Source organism: Sprattus sprattus, assembly GCF_963457725.1.
Source record: "Sprattus sprattus genome assembly, chromosome: 4".
NCBI classification, from domain to species: domain Eukaryota; kingdom Metazoa; phylum Chordata; class Actinopteri; order Clupeiformes; family Clupeidae; genus Sprattus; species Sprattus sprattus.
Window position 1 is genome coordinate 27,864,399 of NC_137923.1, and position 10,952 is coordinate 27,875,350.

Here is a 10,952-nt window from a genome sequence, read left to right on the forward strand (position 1 = left end):
GAGAGACGTTTTAAATCGATAAATAATTGTACAATACGATTAGTTGCGTCCCGTAGCGGCTCTGTCCTCGGGTGCTGCACCAACAGAATGCAGCGCATCCATCTGCGATAACAGATACGTGACTCAGCACCGGCAAGACTGGCAGGCGAGCCTAACTATTGGTTACAGAACTAATAGATGTCATTGAAATGGACCTTTAACATGGTCTTACTGTTGTTGTGTTTCTCATTTAGACTAAATATTTCTGTGTAAAAAATATCAGAAACATGGACCAGTTTAACTACTTATTCGTAAAACTAGACAAGAATAATGACGGGTTTGTATCAGTAGAAGAACTCCACAATGAAATGCGAAGAATTGGTGTTACTGCGGCAGACGAGAAATCACAGGTAATGTAGCCATACACTTCTTTGAGAGTAGCTCATGTCCAGCCTAAGCGATTTGGTAACTGTTTTTCTTGCAGGCCATTGTGAACAATTACGACCAAAACAGGGATGGACGTTTAGATTACGAAGAGTTTTTGGGCTACATTATGGACAGGGAGCGGAAATGGAGAATTAACTTCCATGCACTTGACAAAAATAAATGCGGTGAGTTTCAGATAAATTATATCCCCTCCCTTCGAACATGCTGCAGTTTATTGTGACCAAGACATATTGGGATGTTGTAAGGTTATCTGTATTGTTGATAGTTTCATCCATGGTTGTTCAAGTGGTTAAAGGAATCTGTGCTGGTCCATCAGTGGACTAATTGAATGAAGGAGACAGAAATGGATGCTCTTTAAGTTGAAAGAAGGGGGTAAATGGGGAATTTACAGGGTCTGGAATGTAACATGCCTGCAAATGATCTCTTCTGTTCTGTTCTCTTTCCATTCACTCAGGTGCCATTGACCAAGAGGACATAGTTGATCTATTCAAGGAGTTAGGTGTGGTAATATCGAAGCGAAATGCAAAGAAAATTATTCAAATGTAAGAAAGGATTCCAATGAATCCCCACTTTGATATCTTTAGATAAAGTATACCAATATGTTGATATTTAATAAATCAGTATAGCAGACATACTTAAAGTAACACTACAAGAGCAACAATTGGACACTTTTTGAGGTATAGTTTTATTGGCAACTAGTTTTGGTACCATCCTCAAATTCATCTTCATAGCATATGGTCATGTGAAGGACAGATAAACACCTCTGTCTTCCCCATCAGCCATTCAAGATATGCCCTATGTAGTTCTGTGTAACGGGCTGGAACACCCTGCAAAAATGGAAGAAAAGCTTTCACACGCATGACATTGCCAGCTATACCAAAAGACACAAGTCAGTGTGTTGGCAAGCTCAGTGTCAACTGGGCTGTTGGTGGTGTTTGCAAGGTTTTTGCATGCCTTTTAGGTAGCTATAGGTATACTCATGAAAATCTAAAAAGGCATTTGTAACTTTCAACTGGGGCAATGGCATCTAACCTGGAAAAGATTCTCTGTTACTACACATGTGGTGACTAGCAGCATCTAGTTTGTCCAATTACGGTGGAGCTGTGTCACTCGCAGTTTGAGCTTGTACTATGTGTGCCTACTTATGTTGAATGTTTGCTGTGTTACTTTTACTGTCTTTGGGCAATGATTAAGACTGAGCTAAAAATCTATTTTAATGATCATACACATGCATTCAAATGCATCACTACTTTTTTAAAGGATGGATGAAGACAGTTCAATGACTGTTGACTGGGGAGAATTCCTACATCACATAATTCTTAATCCAGCAGAAAATATTAAAGAGCTTGTATCATCCTGGAAACACAGCCTGGTAAGACTGCATGACTTGCATTAACAATGTGCACCGCAGCCACCAGTATCTTGTTACTCTTGTGCAATGTAAAACACACTGATTGATTTTTGACGAAGGCTTTCTGTCAACCAACCATGCCATAGTTAACCATGTCTAACAGTGAAAAGTGGAGAAATACTTGATTCAAGGTTCAGGATATCTCTAAGAAAACTATCTGCTGTAAGTTTAATCTGATTGATGTACTGTAAAACTATGAAAACAGAGTTGGAAGTGTAATAAAAATGATATTATAATATACTCTGATCAATGTAACAAGTTGGCCATTGTACCTTGCAGGTGTTTGATGTGGGTGAAAGCCGCTCCATGCCAATAGAGTTGACTCAGGATGAGGCTGATCTTTCTCTGTGGGGAAACTTTGTATTGGCTTCTGGCCTGGCAGATGCTGCATCTAGAACAGTAACCGCTCCAATTGATCGTTTAAAAACCTTGCTCCAGGTGAGCTCATGCCGTAGTTTATTGCTAACCACATCATTTTTAAGGTTAAGTAACAGATATTAGTGCTTGATCAGTTTAATAGACGAAACATGTGTTTGACCTCAATAAATACAAAAATAAAATAGATGTATTTAGCATAGCAAAGTATATTTACCTGGATGCAGAGCTCAATATTCATTAATTAAAGAGGAACTGCAGAGTTTTGGGTATAAGACACCAGCAACAGCGATGGCGGTACTGATAAATACCTAGCCAGCTTGCTGACAGATGTTATTTGGTGGTTATGTGTTTTAAAAGTTGTTTTCGCTGGGTATTATACAAAACTCGTGGGAACTGAATGGGAACTAGGTTTGCTTATATTTTCTTTATATCTCCATCACATGACTATTTATAGTATAGTGAAAAAAATAATTTTGGGATGATTCACAAACTAGCTATCTACGAAAACATATACAAATTGTAAGAATCTGTTATGTTCAACAGTTCACTGAATATAGAGCAGTGTTTTCACTTAATGCTTTTGGACAAATATACATCATCATTTTTAGGTCCATGGATCGAAGGCTGTCTCTCTTGGCTTTAGAGAACTACAGGCGGGGGCCTTAAGGTCTATGTGGCAGGGGAACATGGTGAATGTCCTGAAAGGAACACCCCAGTCAACCCTACAGTGTTTCATCTATGCACAGGTGTTTCTTAGTGTTGTGCTACTGATCTGTCACATAAACACTCATATATACACACACACACACACACACACATGCGCGCAGAGACACACACACACACACACACACACACACACACACACACACCACACGTCATGTTTTTGTTCTGTTATACTATGTTTTGTTATGTAATGGTAGGTTCTTTGGGCGGTGCCTTGTCTTAACAATTTCAGTGCCCTGTCTGACCCTGTGTTATTTTGTGCATCTGACAAATAAAAGACTTGTAACACCAGCAAAAGCTTTTTTATCTACCCACTCTTTAACAGATGAAGGCCCATTCTGCAGGTGAGAGGAACACCCTGTCTATTCAGCAGCGTTTTGGAATGGGTTGTGTGTCAGGAGCCAGTGCCCATGCTGTGTTTTATCCCCTAGAGGTATCAGAGTGCAGTGGCAGGTCTGGACTTTTTCAATTGTTAAAGATGTCTTGGTTGACCTTAGAGTATATCAGGTACTTTAAAGAGATTGGAGAGTGCTGCTCTAAAAGAACCAGCTGATATTCATGCATCTTTTGTGCTTTCAATGACATTCTGATATAATAAAATCAAACATAATTAAACTTGTTTTTCCTGGTGTAAAAACTTAATTAGTGATTATTATGTGTTACCATGTTGTTTTAAAATTATGACATTTAGTGATTCTTGGTTTGTGGGGTCATTCCTTTCCAGATACTGAAAGTGCGTCTGAACCTTCAAGAAGCAGGATCCTATCACGGAGTGCTAAGATGTGCAAGAACCATTTACCAGAATGAGTCAGCTGCAGCCTTCTACAGAGGATTTAAGCCTAGCATTCTCTGCATGATACCCTATGCTGGTGTAGAGTGTGCAGTCCACCAGGTGAGTCACTGCTATAACCTCTCTGTGCTTAATATAGGCTCAAAGTGTGTGTGTGTTCATTGTGTGTTCTGTTTAACAGTGTAGCTCTGTAATATAACATACTTAATTTACATTATAAAATGTATTGTACTACTATGGTCTTTACTATAACTAGTAGCAGCTGTAATTATCAGTTGTCAATATCCATGTCTATGCTTTCCTGCTAGTCCATCATGAGCTGGGTGAAAAGGGACCCTGCTAACAACAGTGAAGCCAAGTTGTTCTTCTTCAGCTTTGTGGCGTTCGCTTCTGGACAAGCCACCAGCTATCCTTTAGCAGTGATTCGCACTCAGCAGCAAGCCCAAGGTTGTCAAGTCAATAAACACCCTAGACAAAAAATAAACACAATCCATCCATTTTCAAAATGCATGGATAAACAAGGCTTGATAACCGTGTGAAAAGTTATGTAATGTCATTGTATCAGCCTATTTAATGTATACGTTTAGAGATCTTAAAAGATGAATCAACAGTTTCAAGCATGTAGTGCTCTTTTGCAGAATCTTGTAGTTCTTTGCTGAAGCCTGTTGCTGAAGCCTGTTGAGTTTGCTGAATAATAATATTTCTCTTCCCTTTAGCTTTCAGCTCCAGTTCACAGCAGGCTTCAAATGTAAGCCTACTTCAACTATTCCTTGGGATTTATGAAAGGCAAGGGGTACGAGGCTTCTACAGTGGAATGGGGACCAGTTTTGTAAGGGCTGTTCCATGTGCCTTAATAAACTACACGTTGACAGCAAAATTTGAAACATTGTTTTCCCAGTAAACAATTCTGTTAATATTAAAGCCATATTACTGTAGCCATTGGTGCCGTGGGGGTTTGTAGTTTAGTTATAGTGTAGTGGTGTGATTTCAATTCAATATTCAGTTGGTTAACTCCACAGAAAAAAGGCGGATGCAATTTTTGTCCAAATATAATTAATATAGCTCAATGAATATGTAAGTAGTATGCAATCTTCACTTATGAGGTTTGCCCTCATGATGCAAAGATTCTACAACCCACCTTGTAGTTGAGGGCGAAAGAGGTGAGCTGTACTTGATTTAATTGATTTCTGGTACAGACTTAAGTCAGTTGTTGCTATACCTGCACTTTTTCTTCCACATGAATGTTTACTGAAAGCAAGGGCATGTCCTGATACAAACAGTGTCATTTGTCAGACCTACTGTCAGTTATCTTTACATGAATGCGCACAGTTTATTCAAAACAGCAAGGCCCCGCTTCAAACCCCACTTTTAAAACTGGGGGGAAACGTCAGTTGACAAAAAACACTGATTGAAATCCATGTATGTGCTTCATGCCAATAACGTGCGCTTCATGTCATTTTACATTCGGCAAGACTGGGGCCACTGGCTTACTTCGTCAGTTTGTCTATGCCAGTGGTTCTCAAACCTTTTGGGGTAACAGGTAGGGCTGGGCGATATTTCAAATTAATTTGATTAATTCGGGTTTTTGAATAATGTGAAAAAAATGCCTAAATGCAAAATTGAGATTAAGTGCTTTCACTGCTGTCAGACAAATAGCAGCACATCTCAGCATAGAGTAACGACAGTAGCCGAACAATTCTAGTCATAGACATATAAAGGTCTATGATTCTACTGGTCTAGCCTGGTCTGTTGTTGAAGGGTCCATCATTAGAGATTTTAGAGTGGATGCTTGTTGGCGGCAAATGTAATCACTGGCTGTAAATAACTAGGACGAAGTGCTAGCCTAGGCCTGCATTCTATGTTGACTGCTGTGAAACGGTATACTGCACTTCTGCCATCTTGTTGCACTTCTGTCATTTGACTGTTGTTTTTGCATGTTGTCCTGATGTGTCCTTCTCCCTGTCATTTGACTGTGTGGTTGCAAATCAAATCTCATTCTATGAATATTATTGCACTGAACTTTGTCTGATTAATCTGGCAAATTGGTGGGTACGTGAGAATTCTATAGAACATTTTAGCTGTTTTTTTTTCATGTTCCCCATTAACATGACGATGGACTGGAAAGATGTAAAGATTTAGCTATCAAAATGAATACTGAAATCATCTTGGTAATCATCCGCCCTGGTATTGCTGGTTGTAAACACTAAGACCGGTATATGCAGCCTAAGGCTATATGTATATGGTCCTAGTCATAGAAAATGGCATTCAACTATTTTTGAATTGTGTTTTGTGCTTCAGTTCATGTAGAAAGAGGAAAATGTATTAAAATCGTGAATCATCAGCACTGAAAAAAAAATCTGATCCATTTCCGTGCCTTACAGGGTATGATTGAGCAATTTATTATGCATGATTTAGTAGTTCACTAGTTAATCTAGTATTTTGTGTTCAAGTAGTTGAAGGACTTTTACACATTTTGGCCATAAAAGGAAAGGAATTATTTTCAAATTCTTATTCTACCATTGCTTCTCGACTGTAATTGAAACAGAGCCCCCTGTTGGATAAGAACTTTGAGAGATGCTGCTTTGACAAGTAGAAAGATAGGCTAATTGTTTTCGACCAGTGTTCAACATGTTTATACGGTCTAGAAAGGTGCAAGTTGAAGACTTGTGTAAGATTGTGGGGTAGGCTATTCCAGGAAATAGGATTATTACAAATATTTGTCTAGATTGTAATGTTTGACTTGTTGATTTGTAAAAAAACTAAAGTTGCAAATGAATCATAGCAATGATTATTGCAATGTATTATTTGTCTGAACAAATGTTCAGAGAAGTTGTTGCATGCCACGTTCAAACTGAGTAGTCCTGAGTAGGCCCACCTGGACCTTTAGAGCAAGGCCACACTAAGCGGATTTTCATACTTTCCGGAACGTAACCTTGACAAACTGGCCTCCCGGCCAGATAAATCTGCCATTTGGAGCGTTACTTTCCGTCAAGGTTAAGGGCAGGCCAGACTAAGCTGATTTTCATACTTTCCGCAAAATAACTTGACAAAATGGCCTCCCGGCCAGATAAATCTGCCATTTGGAGCGTTACTTTCCGCCAAGGTTAGAATCCCCTCTCCAGAGTGGGAAGGTTGCAATCTACCCTGCTATCATGGCCTGTCTGGCCGCAAATCGGGTTTGAATCCGCGAATCTGATGACGTAAGTATCCCACGTGAACGCTGGAAGCTGTCAAGTAGTCACGTACATCTTCCCAATCGCAATAAAAACAAAAAAATGTAAGTCTTCTGTTCTGTTTATGGCTGGCAAACAACGATCTAAGAAGGGCACGTTGTATTCACTGAGTTACCAAAGCAGTCTTCTTTATGGGGACTAATTTACACTGCACTGAATTACACAACTAATATTACTAGATACATATAATAGTGGACATTACACTAGGCAACATGGATCTCATTCATATCTCATCCAGTCGAAATCTTAGCAGGAATGAACACATCTTTATTACAGCGTATCAACATAAGAACAGAACATAGCTAAATCTCCGCTTAGCGTGCTAATCACTACTAATAGCACTAGAAGGTAGCCCAAAATGTGGTATTTAATACACACGATCTATCACAGTAGCAACTTCATGAAAACCCTTACTTTCATTAGTTATGCACATAATGCATCACATACAGGTCGAACAATGATGATTTAAGCATAGGAAATGTATAAGGCATAGTATGGTCAACTACTTGGCGACAAACTGAACTGTCACCAACTTAACTAGTTGTAACTTGTCGTCTTCTTCTACGAGTCTTCTTCTCCATTTCCGGTAGCACCCTTCACAGCGCCACCAACAGGCCTTGCATATGTACTACAGCATATTCACCAGTTTCAATGGGTGTGTGTGGCCGTAGAACAGCGCAGCACAGCTTTGTCTGGCCGCGATTGACTAACCCCGAATACGTTCCGGAAAGTATGAAAATCCGCTTAGTCTGGCCTTGGCCTTAGTTTCTGAAAGGCAGGTGTTTGAATGATGGACATTGTATGCAAAACCAAAGCTGACAACTTGCATTTTGCCATTAAGTGGGTTTTTGTTTTGATTTGTTTATGTAACCTGTGAGTATGTAGGCCAAGGTATTTTTGCAATAAACTAAATTGTTTTTGTGTTATCACATGTTTTTTTTTTACATGGCTTTAATTAAGCAAACTAGATTTTTACGCTTTGCTGTAGTTATCTTTAATTATTAAAACTAAAGTCTCATTGTATTAATAAAACAAGACTTTTGTAAACATTGCGCTAAACAGGTTTACTTGTGACAAAAGTTTTTAATGAACATCTCTTAAATCTCTCGGCTGGCAAGCTAAAGCTAGGTCACTAACAGCAGGCTAACATCGAAATCAGGAAACTGCTAAAGATCCAGAAGCACGATAGGTTTTGTGCCATCAGAATCCCAGAAATGATTACAAACAAATGCAATTTTATAATTAATGCAATTAAATACCATAACAAATGTCGTAGGGAAGTATTGGGCATTGCTCATTGAGCCATTGCATTTACCTATGGTGGTACAGAGGGCTGTATTTCCATAGTGCTAAGCAAGTGGAGGAGGGGTGCCTATTGTTCTACTAATGGGCCATTCACCTCAAGGGAAAATCCCAGGGCAATATAGCAGGTCAGGCCTTTGGAACCTCTGCCACTAGGATAGTTAAGGAAATGTTGGGCTAGAGAAGACTTGGCCTATCGGTCTTTGGCTTCTCTGCCAAGCTTGGATTTGCAGAGGTTGTAAGTAAAGACTATGCCCGCAACCTCCGCTACGTTTGGTCTGTGGTATACGGAAGTCGGAAAATAAGATAAATCCTCATTGAAATGAATGGGAACTGAAAAATAGGTACAGGGTGCAGAGCAAAAATTAAGATACTATTGGATTTTAACTTATTCCTTAAAAATTATAATTAACACACTAAACTACAAAAGGCAAATTTGTGGGTGCGCTCCCAGCAAACGCAGTCAATGTGGGTGGTTTAGATTTGGGGGCCCAATAATATATTCTATAACTATACCGGTATATATAACTGTTAAGATTGTTGACAGACATTGTTGTAGGATAACTTAAACAGAATGGCTCTTACCCATAATATTTACTTTCAGACCTCTACTTTAACTGTGAGGTTAATATGTAATCATTCCCTCAATTAAAAGTTAACTTCATAATTATAACCTACATTTCTCAATTGAGGAGTGTAATTGTCTGCTAACTGAAATAAACAGACTTTACATGTGCATTTTTATTTTGTGATGTGTAGTGAAAAAATGTCAATGATCTGAGACTTTTGCTCCCACCAGTGTAATTTTTAGTTAAGGGTCTTTCAAATCCGTTAATGTATCAGGTAAAAACCACACTGGTGAGAGCGAATTTTCATTCCCACCCAGTCTTCCATAAAGGTGAAGTCACAGGTGTATTCCCATCTGACTTTAATGCGTATCATATTTATGGAAATTAAGTTTTACTTGATAACGATGTGCAAGAAGAGAGCAAAGGAGATGATAGATTGGAGTGACTTGACTTGCATTCCTGTGAATTGACTTGATTTTTGAATAAAATAATCTGCATCAAATAGGCTACCTGCTATTTGTGCTTGGATCACCCAATATTTTGCTTTTCCTATGAGATTACTTAAATGTTCACTACGTACGAGTCTGAAACTGTAACGTTTTTGTTTTTTAGCTGTAAACTAAGCTATGAGTGAACTGTGAAGATATAGGCTACTAAGCAGGCCCGGGGTGGGTAATCGGGAGGGTTCCCGGAGGGCCACTTCACTTCTGGGCCGGTCGATAATTTTAATTTTTGACATTTGTCACGTTAGTCCATCTTCTCTTAATGTAGGCTACACACGTTCCGCATTCTGACCCTGGAGCCTTTGCATGGTTTGTACCATGCTAGGAAGTTCTCCCCTCCCAAAGTTGAGTTGGTTGGGTCCATAGCCTGTCTTTTCCAAAATGTTTTCTCAGATAGGTAGCCTACCGATAGCTGGGTCGGCCCTACCGCAACAATACGAGCAGTGGTTAAAGTGGGATTTGGTAGGTGGGGGTACTCTATTTTCCGGTGTGGTGGCGGCGGCGGGGGGGGGGGGGGGGGGGTTGGGGGGGGGGTATTTGGTGGATCTGGCGGCGGCCGTGGCGGGGGGTATTTGGTGGATCTGGTGGTGGCGGCGTTGAAATCACCCATTCCTATATTTTTTTAATCACAGTGCTATAGGGAGGTCTAACCAAAGACCTAAACCAGGGATGGATCATGAGCCTTTGGGCCCCTATTTGGTTCCATGAGAAAATTTTGAATTTGGTAAATATGATTTCCTGTATTCTGGTGCATTTTGGGGATGGCCAGCTGGAATTTAACAATTAGTGCTGAAATCTGTTCTGCATCAGGCCAAATCTTAGTCATTCTTACACAGTAATCACAGCGCAAATTACACAGTGCCTACTTAGTTCCATGGCCTGGACTGTCCACTCACACAGCCATTAATAAACAACACTGCAGACTTCAGTTATTACATTAAAAATATTTTACTGTTAAATGAATTATCAAAACATGACATAGCAACAATGCTTGGTAGACTTCTTAGACTATCAATTGCTTGATTTTAAAAGAAAATCTAAAAAGAATGACTGTTTAGGCACGATTTCCAGACAAATTCTTACCCTTGGAAATAATCAGTTATTTTTCGTTTACACCCTCTCTTATTTCGATCCTCCTCCATCTTTAAGAAGGAAATTATGAAGACATAACATTACCAATGTGTTTTCCAATTAGGAAACAAGTACCGGTACTCACATTTTTTTGTCTTTCTGACAAGCTGACGTGCTATCCAATAACCAACTAGTTGCAGTTAACCATTGTTAATGTTCGTCATTCTCAGTCAGGGCCAGAGTGATAGAAAACGAATAACTAAAAGCCTGGTTCTTTCTTTAAGTTGTGTTTGTTGCCCTATTTAAAATATAGACATTAGACTTTTAGCTTACTACTTCACCTTGGACTCCAACATGCACTCGCTCTGACTGGAACAGTCTAAACACTTACCGCAAAGCGTCGCGCTCTCAACTGAACTGACAGGAAGGTTAACTGTTTTTTTTTTCGCGCAAAGCGTGTTTGTCAGAGGGATGAACAAGGCGGGGCTAGGGGATGATATTACGCTTTGATTTGATCGAGAGATCTTTGGTGTGGACTGGCCTTAA

The 10,952-nt window shown here is 39.5% G+C and overlaps 1 protein-coding gene across 1 annotated transcript; it reads left to right on the plus strand.

The window, feature by feature from the left end:
- Window positions 1-266: 266 nt before the first annotated feature.
- slc25a24l (solute carrier family 25 member 24, like) lies at window positions 267-4,629 on the plus strand (the record flags this gene model as incomplete). Its single annotated transcript, XM_080836250.1, has 10 exons — window positions 267-389; window positions 464-590; window positions 881-968; window positions 1,687-1,798; window positions 2,117-2,275; window positions 2,824-2,961; window positions 3,264-3,371; window positions 3,663-3,830; window positions 4,037-4,175; window positions 4,445-4,629. 10 exons carry the CDS (start codon window positions 267-269, stop codon window positions 4,627-4,629), a joined length of 1,347 nt encoding a protein of 448 aa, XP_080692376.1.
- Window positions 4,630-10,952: the final 6,323 nt, after the last annotated feature.